Raw genomic sequence first — 14,007 nt, 5'->3', positions numbered from 1 at the left:
CAGTTCAGTAACGGGACTTGGCAATCGCATTTACTCGTTAGGCTTCCAGTGTGCACTCATGTGGGAGCTTTTACAGAGAGGACAGTATAGTTCTGCACATCGCTACATCACTGCAGCATTTTACTGGGTAGAGAAATTCAGGCAAATAAAATAATTTATTTTTTTCTTCTAAGAGCATCAACTTCTAGGAGCATGTGTTTGACAGATGTGACTAAAGCAATATCTAGAGCAAAACCTAGCACCCTTTTAATATATCATAATTTTAAGACAGGAAGTGGAAAGCTGTATTTAAAGTAGAGGAGGATTGTTTGATTCAACTATGTAAAGTTTTACACACAACTGCCTTGGACTCATTATTTACCCCTGTGCCACAGATAAAACTTGGTTTCCGCGGTCACGTGTTGTAATCGCACCTGAAACCCAAGGGGGTGCACGCACAGGTGATTTGAATCATTTTGATTTGACCACCGTGTGCGGCCTGTGCAGACTTGTGCTTGATTGACATTTCCATCACGCTCCCGTTACCTTTGTTGCGCATGCTAGGGCGGGAAAAGTAACACCTTTACCTTTCTAATTGGATGGAGCCTGGTAAACTCACGTAAACCCCACCATAGCCCCGCCCACCTACTACCCGAGCAAAGGTTTCATCAACCGCACTTGAAAACACCTGTGTGATTTTTGTCTACAATTACCCACGTACCTGGCACCAGACCACATGGGATACAGTTAGAAGATATATTTTCTCATTACTTAATAACTTTAGACATCACCAGACGCGTTAAAGTCGTTAAAATAACTAAAAAGGGGAAAAAATACACAGTGAGATAACGTAAAAGAATAATTATGAATTGGTGGATACCGAGTTGGTGAGAGAAGGAGTACATTTGGGTGTATTCAGTGTCTGGGAGTGTCGTGAGCGCGTTTCCATCATATCAGCATAATGGCCGCTGGGGGTCTCACTCCAGAGAAAGGCAGAGAAGTTAAACGCATTGATGGCTGTGGCACCAATATTAGACTGACCATGCCCCACTCTTCAGCCACCCTCCACTTTAAATTACAGCCCTCTTAGTAGTTGGTCAGGCGCGTTACGACGCATTTTTACAGACCGACTCCATTGCGACCGGCGGCATTAATACTTTCGATGCATGAGAGTTTTCACCCGCTGAGCAGGCAGCCGAGCAGATCAATTGCGTTATGGCTTCGGATCAAGAAAAGAACAGACGGCGTATGAAACAGCTTCTTCAGAAACCTGGGAATGGAAACTGTGCCGACTGCGGATCTCCAGGTACGATGGATGGGGAGGGAGGGAGGTCACTGACAAGATGCTGGACACATTTTAGTGACCGGTTCCCACTTAAATCTGTTTATTCATCCTAAACTTCCGTTTTTGTTCCCGTGGGATATTTTAAGTTGTAAATAATTTACAGTAAACTGCGATTTCACAGTGTGCGTCCAGTTCTTTTTCGCCAGAGAGTCGTTTAGTTTCTCTTCTCAGACAGTCACGATGTGGTCAAGGCATGGTTATGAAATATAAAAGTGTGTGAACTGACTCAACAGTTCACACAGGAGAGCAAATTATTTAGTGGGGATTCTCATAAAAGAGCAACGAAATAATGTATAAGCCGCTGTACTGCAAGGGACTAGCAGGTTTCATATAGACACTAACACGTGTAGGCCCGTAAGTGTTTATTTCAACTTCGAACTGAGTTTTATTAAAAAACAAAAAAAAAGCTTTACAAAATATATTTCTGATTCATAATCGTCTTCTAGGGTGGGCGATTTTCATACATGTCTTTAGGTTGAGGGGCCAAACGTGTATTCATCCGGTGGCTGATTGCTTTCAGCATGCATATACTGTGTGTTTGGCACACACCCACATGGTCACACCTAGATGGTTTGCACTTATCAAATCTGCAGCTCAGTACATGGATATGTGCAAACAGGTGTGGTTAAATAAGACTCAGTTTTAAGTGGAGTCAGAGAGGTCTAGAGTAGTGTGTTCACTGTGTTTTGCCTTACTTGGCATAAGTATAAGCTTTTCTGATTATTCAAAATTTTTGAAGAATTGGAGATCCAGTGTGAAATATGATGAACCCATTAAATACCGGAGAGCATCCTGTCTGTGGCTGTTAAAATTAATTTCAGCTCCATTCACAGATTCCCATTTTCATATTTTGATAATGAATACTGGCCCTCTCTGGTTTCTCTTCCATACCAAATGTGTATTTGTCCTCTATCTGGTGGTTGTCTGACTTTATATGGATCCTACATAACACAGGCTTCACAAGCTGTGAGAAAATGGGAGTGGCTAACCACACATCATCCTCTTGTCTCTTTGGTACAGATGCATAGTGTTACTTGTGTGCAGCTTTGTGATTATGCACAAGGAAGTAACTTTTTTTTTCCTCTCATGCTATTTTTACATTGTGTGTGTGAGCTGGGACCGTTTTTGTTGTCATTAGCTGTGGTTGAAGGGCTTCAGCTCAGTGATACAATCAGCTACATGCTGCCCTAGTTCTTTGGCTCACTCACAAAATAACCACCATGGCACCATTCATTGCATTAGAGTAATAAGTCTTAAAATGAGCTCTTGAAGTATAGGAGGAGCTGTGTGTGTGTGCAGCTATTCACATTTTTGCTGTTCTGTGTTGAATTTAAATTGATTAGTTCACTGTACCTTGTTGTAGCTTTAAAGAATGAACATAATGTGTATCAGTTGTAAGATTTTATGAAACTGGTGCTTGCTACCCTGCGCTCTTTTCACACTTGTCTTCCTTCAAAGTAATTTTTTAACTTTTTAAAGTTCTGACCTTTCACTGAGCTTTTCAAGAGTACAGCATAATGACAGGGGTCTTGAGCATGTGTTTTCTTGGCACTCAGGTGTGAATGTAATGTGTGAATGTAGGTGTGAATAACATACTGACAGCTGTACAGACAAATGGCATACAAGTTCACGAATTTACTGTACTCAAAACAGTTATGTTATGCATATCCTCATAAAATAGGTATATTAATGTGTCTGCCTCTGATAAAAGAAAAGATTGAACTTTATTCAGCCCAAATGGAATTTTTGAAGGTTTACTGTCTCTAAGCAAGTTTTGTTGTGTAAATGCTGTACAAAGGGAGACATTATGTATTTTCAGAGTGTTTTGGTTTGGAGTTTGGGGCTGGGGGGGGGGGGGGGGGGGGGGGTAGAAAGAATCTATGAAATACTGTCCTGTCAGGGGTGATTCAAGGTGAGCCATCAGTTGTGCGGAGTCTTCTCCCTAACTACTGCTGCCACATGGAGACATACTGGAAACACCCAGGTTGTGCTCACACAGACATACAGTCCACATGCTGATTTATATCATTTTCACCCAAATAATGATCATCAGTGGAACTCAGGTATTGTATTGTGATCACTCTGAGGATGTAGACTGTTTTCAAATCTAGGTCACAGAGACAAGTTTACTGCGGCCGCTTCCTGTATGTGCTAATGCGAGAACACTTGTGACGCGAAAATCATTTCCTTAGTGTTGTAGTTGTCTGCCTGGAATAATTTGTTGTCCACTGTTTTGGCTGTCAGCGCTTCACTTTGGTTGGCCTGCTTTAAATGAAAGTGGAGTCATCAGTGTCTGTTAAAGGGAAGTTGAGAAATGTTTCAGTGTGTTCAGTTATTTAGATCTTAAATTAGTTTTTGTGTGCATCTGTGTATTTACTGCATGTTGCTTTGCAGATCCGGAGTGGGCATCCTATACCCTGGGTGTGTTTATGTGTCAAAGCTGCTCAGGCTTCCATAGAAACATTGCTCAGATCAGCAAAGTGAAGTCTGTCCTCCTGGATCCCTGGAGCTCCTCTGAGGTGGAGGTGAGAACTATTGTCTGTGGCATTTTATTCATACACACCGTGTATGAATAAAACCCTTTCTTTTGTAAGAGAAGCTCAGACATTGATTATAATCTGAAACTTGGCTTGAAGTAATGTCTGCGGCCTCACCCATCCCACCCTGCTTCACTGTGACCATCTCTCTCTGCTTGTCTCTCCGTCCTTTGCATCCCTGCTTGGAAGAATAAGACAAGTCATCAGTCTCGATTCACTATGGCCTGAAAGGCATGAGCCAGCAGCTGGCAGATACAACAAGTATCTTTGTATCTGTGTGTGTGGGTGTTTTGTGTGTGCTGAATCCCGGGACTTTCAGCTTTTGAAACTCACAGGTTTATGTCACAGTGCAGAATATGTTTTCACACATCCTCATCAGTCAGAATGTGTCATGCTGCTGCCCACTTTAGTTTGCCTGTGTGAATGCATGCAGCAAAATGGTTTGTGGTTTTACCATTAGCTTTCTTTTTGTGCCCTATTTCCTTGATTTCTCTGTGTGTGCTTGTACATCTATCTTTGTGAGGACCAAAAGCATATACCTCAGAGAGAGAGAGAGAGAGGACATTTTTGGGAAAGTGAGGATATTTTGGTCACATAACTTTAAAGGGTTGCTTGAGGGTTAAGACTTGGTTGTAGGGGTTCAGGTTATAATTGGGTTTTGGTTAGGGTAAGGGGTTAGGGTAAGGGGTTAGGGAATGCGTTACTGAATGTCCTCACAAAGATATAAGTACAAGTGTGTGCGTGTTTATGCATGTGTGGTCTATAGTTTCCCGGCCGTGTTCACTATTCTCAGTTGTATTTTCTTCGTGAAATACGTAAACCTGAAAGAAACAGCTTCTATGGCAACGGCAGTATCTGTCCCTCTGAGGCAGCCACATGAACACTGAGCTGCAAGCACCTTGTTATAAGTTAAGTGTGAAAGAGAGTTTGCAACCTGCCCTCATCAACCAAATACACATTCATGCACTCACAGCCACTACACTGCTGAGTGCACACAGATATCACTTACAGAAATCAGATGTTTCTCTTTCTCGCCTCTGCAGTTTGTGGACTCTGTAGGTAATGATGCTGCCAAGGCCAAATATGAGCAAATTGTTCCTGCCTTCTACTACCGTCCCACGCACAAAGACTGCACGTAAGTGACATTGTCCTCAACCCTCCTTTATATCTGATTGAGATGTTATTGCAACCCCCATACATGGGATCACCTTTAAATGTAAGATGCAGCACAGATGGACACAGTGGAAACTTTCATCTTGCTTTGGTCTTGATTTTGAACAGCCATGGAAATTAGGGAAGTTATTATACACATCCATTTGTACCTATTGAAGTTGTTTACAAGGTAGTTCAGGATGAAATGATGAGAATCAGGTTTGTTCAAATGGCAAAGGTGCTGATGGTAGTTGGCTTAATTGCCCAGTAGTTAATTCATTCAGTAATAAATGGTGACGTCACCTACTTAAGACTGTAAATTTATTGTCACTCTGCATCAGTGTCTGTAATTGATCAATAACATCACAAACATCAGCTGATGTGTTATGGTTATATTGTGCAAAGACGCAGAAAAATATTACCAAAAAAATCTTTAAAACTGCAATTATTGTTCCACAAATGGATTTTTAAATGTTTTTCTAAACTTTCTTTCTAAATTTTCAGTCCTCGAACACAATGCAAGTCCATTTTAAGATAGGGGCAACAAGTGGTTTTGGTAGCCAGGCTGGCATATAGAAATTCCTCCATGATAAGAATGTCAAGTTCCTGTAGTTTGAACAGGAAGCAGCAGTTCAGCAGAAGGGTTGCTCCTTAACGGTCTGGTGATATAAATAACGATATGCAATGACAAAACACTGAGCTGTGAACCTTATCTTAAAATGGACTTGCATTGTGTTTTAGGACTGAATGTTTGAGGACTGAAGTGAAGTGTGAAAGGCTTGGAGTGCTCAGAAGAGCTGCGCAAAGCTATGACATTAAAGACTGTGATGCTGATATGTTGAAAGTGACATAGCTTTTTAAGGATGTTAAGGTGCCTTGATGAAAATCATGATGAAGCTGTACACACATGCAAGTCTATGAATAATGCTATGTGAATGTTAAGGATAAGTAAGGGAACAGAGAGAGTTCAAAGACATTAATATAATAAAGATAGATATGAAAGAGAAAAGAGGAGCACGAGCTGTATAATCACCATCATGAAAGATGGAGAGGGTAAGGGAGACACAAGTGATGATTACGAGAAGATGAGCCAATTAATATTTGATTGCTTCTGTTGGGAGTTTGCATGAAATGTAGCCCGGAGGCTCATCGTCTATTTAAGTTAATGAGACGTTTCCAACAAATCAGCTCGAGCATGAAGTAAACATCAAACCCAGGTAAATCTGAGTGTCTAACACCAACTGTACTGCAGGCTCCTGCGGGAACAGTGGATCCGAGCAAAGTATGAGAGGAAGGAGTTTTTGTCTGTGGAGAGGCAGGAGCCCTACTCTGCAGGTAAGAAATAAGTGTGTCTCTGTACAGTTACACGCGCAAATGAATTATACTTCTTGCTTACTCTGGGAAAAACAAATAATTGTCTGTGTCTCACACAACACCCCCTTTTGAGTATTGAATGAACATTCAGGAAAACAGCATCATCCATTTATCATTACCAACATTCTTGAGTGAAACAGCCGATCACATTCAAGACAATGAGTGAAATAGTAAAGGAAAGGACAACCATTTTGCTGCCTCTTCTTAAAGGAACAGTTCAACATTTAGGGGAAATAAGAAAAATTGTTAGAGCATGTAACTACTCCCTAACCTTGAAAAGGTTGTGACATTTCTGTTTATGTTCAGATTAAATGAGATGCATTACACATCACATTAGAGTGAGCTTTAGAGGAGCTGGAAGGTCTTTGTTTCCTCTTGAACACAGATAGGCTAGCCGTTTTTCTCTGCTTCAAGTTTTAATGCTAAAACTAGCATTAAAAGGTGCCAGGGCCAGCCCAATTAACTACCCAGTTCTTTTTATGCTGTGCTCGGCTGGTGCAGTAGCATGAGGACGGCTGACACCAGCAGACTCAACAAACTCATCGGTTGGCTCAGTCCTGGATGCGGAGCTGGACCCTCTGCATTGAATTGTGGAGAGGAGGATGCTGTCAAAACTCCTCCATCATGGAAGCATTACACTTTTCCTTCAGTTTACCTTTGCACAAAACGCTTAATTGTTTAAGGAGGGTGATTGTTAATCAGCCTCCCTTTTTGCACATTTGCATTTGTAGATTTTTCTGTTCGCTTACTGTGTGTTTACTGGGTGTGGAGCAACAGTAACAAAGCAGTTTCCCTGTAAGGTTTTTGATTCAGTTTCAGTCAGATTGCACGGTTGCTCATTAGGTAGTTTGGAAGATAGACAGTGTGTCAGCTTGGCTTAGACATTGGCTGAGACAATGAGGGTTGGTCATCAAGGGAGGAAAACTGCCCTTTGCTGCTGTCCTTCAGCTCCTTGTGTGTTTTCTTTCTCCTCTATCTTCCAACTTTTATGTACACCCACCTCTGTTTCTGCCCAACTACAATATATCTCTCCCTTTGGTTATGGTTGACTGTGTGAAGTCATTTTGCCATTGGCCAAAGTTCACTTCCTCAATAAGTGTTTATTACATAACCCTTATCTCTGTCTTTTGTGCTGAATCATGTGCCTATGAATATGTGTGTCAAAGATGAGAATTATGTGTTGGCTAGTTGCCCAGGGCAATCACATTAAACAAGAAAGAGACACCAACCTCACTGTTAATCAGACATGGCTAATCAATAATGAGTGCTCCCAAACTGAGTGACAATGAGCGTACAGTTGCTAAGACAGGGCTGTTATGTTTTATTAAGACTGTAGAACCTTACTATTATGTATAGATGCTAAGATTGGCTCATTCTGATGTCTTAGATAAACGTTCAGACTCCTGTGTAAACATGCTGAGACTGGACCATTGCAGTCTGTTTTTTGATGGCAAAATAATCTGATAAGAGTCTGGAGTCTTGGAACTTTATCCATGGTGTAGGCAAGAGATTGATGGTATGGCTTTCTAGGACACCCACATGTGAAGAGGCCAAGAATTTAAGGATAGACCCACTGTTTTTCAACCTATACCTTATTCACATTTTCCCCATCATTAATAATCATAGAGATCACAGCTTCACAGTTTTAGTTGTGAGAAATTCATTGATCAACTGCAACTTATTGAACTTTAGCACAGTTAAAGGGAAAATGGGAAGTTGTCACTTTAGTCCATATGTTCTGATGAATAAAACATGATGGTCACCAACCACGCTTTCCATCAAGTTGTATTGACGGTTTGTGGTGGTAACAGGAAGTTGTGCAAAATAAAGTCAGTTTAGCCTGATAGAAATCATGGTTTGTGACCTTTCTTTTTTTGGTAGAAAAATTAAAGACATTCCTGTGTTACTCCACCCATCTTGTGCAAGTAATGGGTGGAAATGTATTGCTAAATTTGTAGTAATGTGATGTCATTGCTGGAGTCACAGTGTCAGGTTCACAAACTATGCACTATTCCACATAATGAGGAAACAGATTGTGATATCTAAAATCAACACAGTTCCCTTTTAGTTGTCACAGCTAACGCGTTTATTTGCTGTTTAAAAAAAAAAAAAAAAAAAAAGCCAAATTAGATACATTAGAAGTGCATGTACTCTGCCTCAAAGAGCTGAAATACAACCTGAAATTTGTCAAACACATTGATGCTGTAATAATAAGCAGATTTCTTTTGCAAAATTTTATGTCAAAATGAACAGTATTTTAGAAGGTTAAAATAGCAGCAAGACAAGTGGGGAAAGTTGGAATCAAATCTGTTCAACTTTTTCAGAGAAAAAGAAAGCTCTTCTATTTCTCTGGAAGTATCAAAACGGCAAAATACCAAAGGGCTCTCAGGACTAAAAACATGCAATAAATGATAAGTGCACACAAACAGAAAAACAAGTAAAATCTCACTTAAAGGTAGAGAAGATAAAGCACTATTGTCAGAGTCTCATGACTGTCAAACTTGTCTCTCTCCTTCTCTGTCAATGGCCTCTTGTGTTGCACTGTGCAGAGGTTTAGGAGCATGTGGTTGTGTGTCTGTGCCATGGAAGAAGAATGGCCTCTTTTGTGTACAAGTATGCTATATAGCATTGCTCATACATTTAGGCCAGGGGAAAAAAAAACTAGAAGTGGTCGGTAGAAAGATGTGTGCTGTGGTCCAAAACTTGTTTTGCTCTCCCATGTGTTTGCAAATCTTTGACACCCTGTTGTTACAGTGAATTACTTCTCTTCTTCTCCTGTGCTGGGTTACGCTGTTGTGGGTAGTCCGACCCCCTCCTCCCAGTGGTGGAACAAAACATTCTGACTTATGAATAATTGATGAAGCCATAGCGCAACCAGAGGTTTACAGCGCTCTGTGGCCCACACCATGACGACTTTATTATTGTACAAAGAGGCAAGAAACTGAAGAAAAGGAACAAGCAGACAAACATTTTAAGTGTGTGATTTCAGGTCAATTTCCCTGATTAAAAGGTAACTGAGATGTCATTTTCTAGCACAATTTCCTCTCAAGTTTTCTCTGCTTTTTATCACATTGCACTTAAGTGTGTGCTACACCCTGGATTTGACAGGGACATTTTCTGTGGAAGGGCTTTTCTTGTAAAGTTACTTGTAGGGGAAGTGGTTTATCAGTTATTTCTAAGGTAGTCTATTTGCAGATTCACATATAATCAAACATAAACAGTTAAGTTCTAAATCTGTGAAGCTGTGGGTTGGCATCACCAGGTTTTGTTTTAAATGCCACCACTAGTATAAAAAACTAACAAAAAACTAACTAAAATTAAAAAATGAAATGGTAAAGGTATCTTAATATGAAAAGTTCCTTGCAGTAGTTGCAGTTTCTGGATATTACAGTGTCACTGCCTTAACAAAGCCTAAAAGTAGACTGTGTGTGTGTGTGTCTGTGTAAGAGAGGGAGAGAGTTTTCTTCACTGATGTTCAGGCTTGTAGAGGAAGCCATCATTTGAACATGAATTATTTATTTGTAGTAAAAGCAGAGCTGCTTCCTCCCACCTCTGCTGAGCTGCATAGAACTGTGACCACATAAGCTAAAAGTGTGCACACACTTAAACACACACAAGGTCACCAAATTTACAGGCCTTTGTAATGTCAGAACTTTCAGTGGCTTCCACTAGCATTTGTTTTGGTTGTATAGTTAAAGATCTCTTGTCTTGGTAACCACTGTTTCATAATGTAATGTAAAACTACTGTTTTAGTGCACTTACTGTGTACTATTGTGACTTTCAAAGTTGCACTAATCAGTACTTTTTACATGAAAATGTAAAAATCTATGTGTAGTGGGCAGTTCCCTACAGCTCGAAAAAGCATTTCATGGCTTTAGCTTTGTGGCCAGCAAAGCTGTATTAGTGTTGACTTTGAAGTATTTTAGTACTTTCTGTGAAAGTCTGCTGTGTCTTCTCTCTGTATTCTCCCTTCATGTCAATGGAACTGGACCCTTGTGGTTCCCCTCCTGGCAGGTTACAGAGAGGGGTTTCTATGGAAACGAGGCAGAGACAACGGACAGTACCTCAGCCGAAAATTTATTCTGTCTGAACGGGAGGGCGTTCTGAAGTACTTCAACAAGCATGATGTGAGTTCTTTGTCTTTGTTTCTTATCTGATCTCAGCGTTAAACTGCCCTTGTTAAATATGTCACTCTGTGACCTCCATTTAAAATTGTTGTTTATTTCTTGCTGCGTAAGTACAAGAACTGCGTAGGCCATAATCGCAGTGTGTATTTTCAGCTTCTTATTCATCTGCCATTATGATGAACCTTTTCCATTCCATACACATGGAGAACACTGAGAAGAGATACGACTTTATCTCTCGCTATCTTGCTTCTAAAAATTTGTTTTCTTTCTGCAGGCCAGAGAGCCTAAAGCGATAATGAGGATCAATAGTGTGAATGCCACTTTCCAACCAACGAAAATCGGCACTGCCCATGGCCTGCAGATAACCTATCTGAAGGACAACAGTACTAGGAATATCTTTGTTTACCATGAGGATGGAAAGGTGAGATGCACTGCCTCTCTGTTTGGTGGTTTGGGTGGGAACCAGCAAATATGTGGAACAGGAGTGTGTCTGAGCAGGGAGGAAAAGGCATGTGTGTGTCCATCTGGTGGAAATGGTTTGTCATTACTAGTTAGTATGTGATTATTGTTTTTTTGCACGAAGACTTAATAACACCCACATAACAGTCACATGTCATTTTGAGACTGGCCATCATTTGAGACAGGTAATGGTTCAGCAACATTCAGTCCCGTTATGATAAAATGAGAGAAAACTGTGGGAGAATGTGTTACTACTTCCTAATGGTGCACATCTCTCTTGGGTTTAGAGCTGTTCAAATTGTATTTTTAGTACAGCCACTTCTGCCATTTAGAAAACCCATCTCGTCTCGTGAGTGTTATGTTGTGACGTGAATGAATCAGTCCATCGTCTTTCTTGTCCTGTCCTGAAGGAAATCGTGGACTGGTTCAACGCCATCAGAGCAGCCAGGTTTCACTACCTGCAAGTGGCTTTTCCTGGGGCTTCCAATTCTGATGTGAGTACTCACACCAACACATGCACATACATTTAGGACTGTGGCTACCAGTGAGGACATAGACATCACATTCTTTGTATGTTTTATGGGAATTTGTTAGTTTCAGCAAGCTGGGGGATTACATTCTGCAGTTAAACAAAATACATAGCAGTTATTTAATTTTCTGATTCTGCTGTTTCTAGGCTCATATATATTAAATTATATTTCATTATTATTATCATATATTTAAATTACTTTTTAAGCCAACAAAATAAATGAATACATTAGTTTAACTATTTCTATACTGCAATTTTAAGCTTTAAAACAGTTTTCTAGAGGGAGCTAGGGTCTGTTGCAGGACTTCATTACTGTTTCTTCCTGGTTATGGCCTTGTACGCACACATACTTACAAACTCAGAGTGATTCAGAGTTTATCAGTGAGGTATTTGCTCTGTTTGTCTAGTTGTTGCCAAAGCTAACCAGGAACTACATAAAGGAGGGTTACATGGAGAAGACTGGGCCAAAGGTGAGGCTTTTTTTTTTTTTTTTAAGTTACATTTGTGTAGATTGAACACTACCACAACATGGTATGTTAATCTAGAGAAATGTGTAGAGCTCATAACAATATCCTACAGAAAGGATATTTGATATTTGTAGCTCTGTGAATTGATCCTCTGTTTCTGTTCCACAGCACACAGAGGGCTTCAAGAAGAGGTGGTTTACGATGGACGACAGGAGGCTCATGTACTTCAAAGATCCCCTGGTACAAAATCTGCATGTCATAGCATAACTGCTGTAATTGCACACTGTGACCAGCAGATGTCGCTGTGGCTGTTTGTCTGTGTATCAGTCTCTGTTTATTTTTAGAAACAGTTCACCCAGAATCTCACCAAGCACATGCAGTTTGCACATATATTAACAATGGCTCACTTCAACACGGTGCGCTCTGTGACATTTAGTTTGTGGTTCACAACATGCCAAAACAGGAGTATTCCTTTACACATATGACATGATATTCATTTTACTGACACTTTGTATTTGTATTCCTTATTGAAACTACTAGTTTTTGTTTCACTGTGTTTCTCCTTATGCTTTTAGGATGCCTATGCAAGAGGCGAGGTGTTCATTGGTAGCAAGGAAAACAGCTACACTGTGCTTGCCGGCCTCCCTCCTAACATTCAGGGCTACCATTGGCAGTTTGGAATTACCATAGTGACCCCAGACAGGAAGTTCCTTTTTGCATGTGAGACTGAAGAGGATCAGAAAGATTGGATGGCGGCATTTCAGACTGTTATCGACAGACCAATGCTGCCTCAGGAGTATGCAGGTAACTTGAACACCCAACTAAGTCAAGTCATTATTTAGATTTTTCTTCTCAATTGCTGAGTCTGGTATCTATACTTTTCCTTTCTCTCTGCAGTGGAGGCCTATTTTAAGCACAAACCATGACTATCTCGGTGTTTGAGGAACTGCTGGAGCAAGAAGTGGAGCTGGAAGAAGAAAAGGACCTGTGATGGGTACTTGACATCTCATAATAGAGGCTCTTGTAAAATGAAACCTGACAGAGAAAAGGTTCTAAAGGTGAGACAGCTTCAACTGCAGTTACCATTCCTACAGTTACACTTTTTACCGCCCTGCTCGTCACTCACATTTCTTAGGGAGTCAGAATCACTTCTAAGCTCATGAATGTTAGCCTAACCCATCTGTCATGTGATGTGACTTACATACTTGAAAGAGGTCAGTCATCCTGACCTGAATGTGCAGAAGTTATGTACGTATGCCTTTTTGTGTAGGAATCAGAACCGTTGCTGCTCTGATGTAAAGAGATTTCATTATTGTGTTCTTTGTTCTTGCAATAATTTTCCTTGAATTTCAACCAAGTGTACAAACTGTGCCTTTCTGGCCAGTTATTGGCAGACTGAAAGCATAATCTGACACGGGACTGTAATATGTCAGTAAGAAGAAATAATACGTAGTCTACAGATCATCTCACATTTTTACATTTATTTCCATGTATGGGTACAATGATATTTATTTCTTGATTTTTATTTATATTTTTAACCGTCTATCTGCAGCTCTCAATATTATGGTGTGAAGCACTGCTCGTACAATAAGCTTTGGTTTTGCTTTTTGTACATATTCAAAGCTGACTGTAAAACTGCTTTGTGTGTGGTTTACTATCAGCTTGCATTTATTTCTCATTTTTGTAAAACTATCAAAAAAATGGATTGAAATAAATTATTTGCTTTCATGCCATGATTATTTATCCACTAGAGGGAGACAAAGGAAATGTTTTAAATTTATTATTAAACCTCATCAAACCAGTGACCGAAAATGTGCATAAAACAATTTGTGCAAGCTCTGAAGAGAAAGGCATGAAGATGTTTTTGAGCAGTATTGAGTTAAGCAAACAATGTGAGTATACATCCTTCCTGCTTAAATCACTGAAGACCCAAGACATTAAACCTCCACTGTACACACTGTTTTATAACTCATGCTTGCTCTGAACCCACTGGACTCAAGTAAGAGGAGAATTTGTCTGTGAATTTGACATATAGTCA

At 40.2% G+C, this 14,007-nt stretch overlaps 1 protein-coding gene across 1 annotated transcript; it reads left to right on the top strand.

The window, feature by feature from the left end:
- Positions 1–988: 988 nt before the first annotated feature.
- On the top strand, positions 989–14,006 carry LOC121198141 (arf-GAP with dual PH domain-containing protein 1-like). Its single transcript, XM_041062046.1, has 11 exons — positions 989–1,285; positions 3,719–3,849; positions 4,905–4,996; positions 6,266–6,348; positions 10,402–10,514; positions 10,789–10,935; positions 11,384–11,467; positions 11,910–11,972; positions 12,138–12,209; positions 12,545–12,773; positions 12,867–14,006. The coding sequence occupies exons 1-11, from the start codon at positions 1,195–1,197 to the stop codon at positions 12,893–12,895; spliced, it is 1,134 nt and encodes a 377-aa protein (XP_040917980.1). The 5' UTR covers positions 989–1,194; the 3' UTR covers positions 12,896–14,006.
- Position 14,007: the final 1 nt, after the last annotated feature.

This window comes from Toxotes jaculatrix, chromosome 18 (genome assembly GCF_017976425.1).
Source record: "Toxotes jaculatrix isolate fToxJac2 chromosome 18, fToxJac2.pri, whole genome shotgun sequence".
NCBI classification, from domain to species: Eukaryota; Metazoa; Chordata; class Actinopteri; family Toxotidae; genus Toxotes; species Toxotes jaculatrix.
Note: the sequence above shows the minus strand (reverse complement) of the source record. Positions and strands in the feature narration are given on the sequence as shown.

Excerpts from the sequence above, each read along its gene's own strand:
- LOC121198141 (XM_041062046.1), top strand. The coding sequence starts at position 1,195 with ATGGCTTCGGATCAAGAAAAGAACAGACGGCGTATGAAACAGCTTCTT. Across the intron at positions 10,515-10,788 it reads AGTACTTCAACAAGCATGAT|GCCAGAGAGCCTAAAGCGAT; the intron begins GTGAGTTCTTTG and ends TTCTTTCTGCAG. Across the intron at positions 10,936-11,383 it reads TTTACCATGAGGATGGAAAG|GAAATCGTGGACTGGTTCAA; the intron begins GTGAGATGCACT and ends CCTGTCCTGAAG.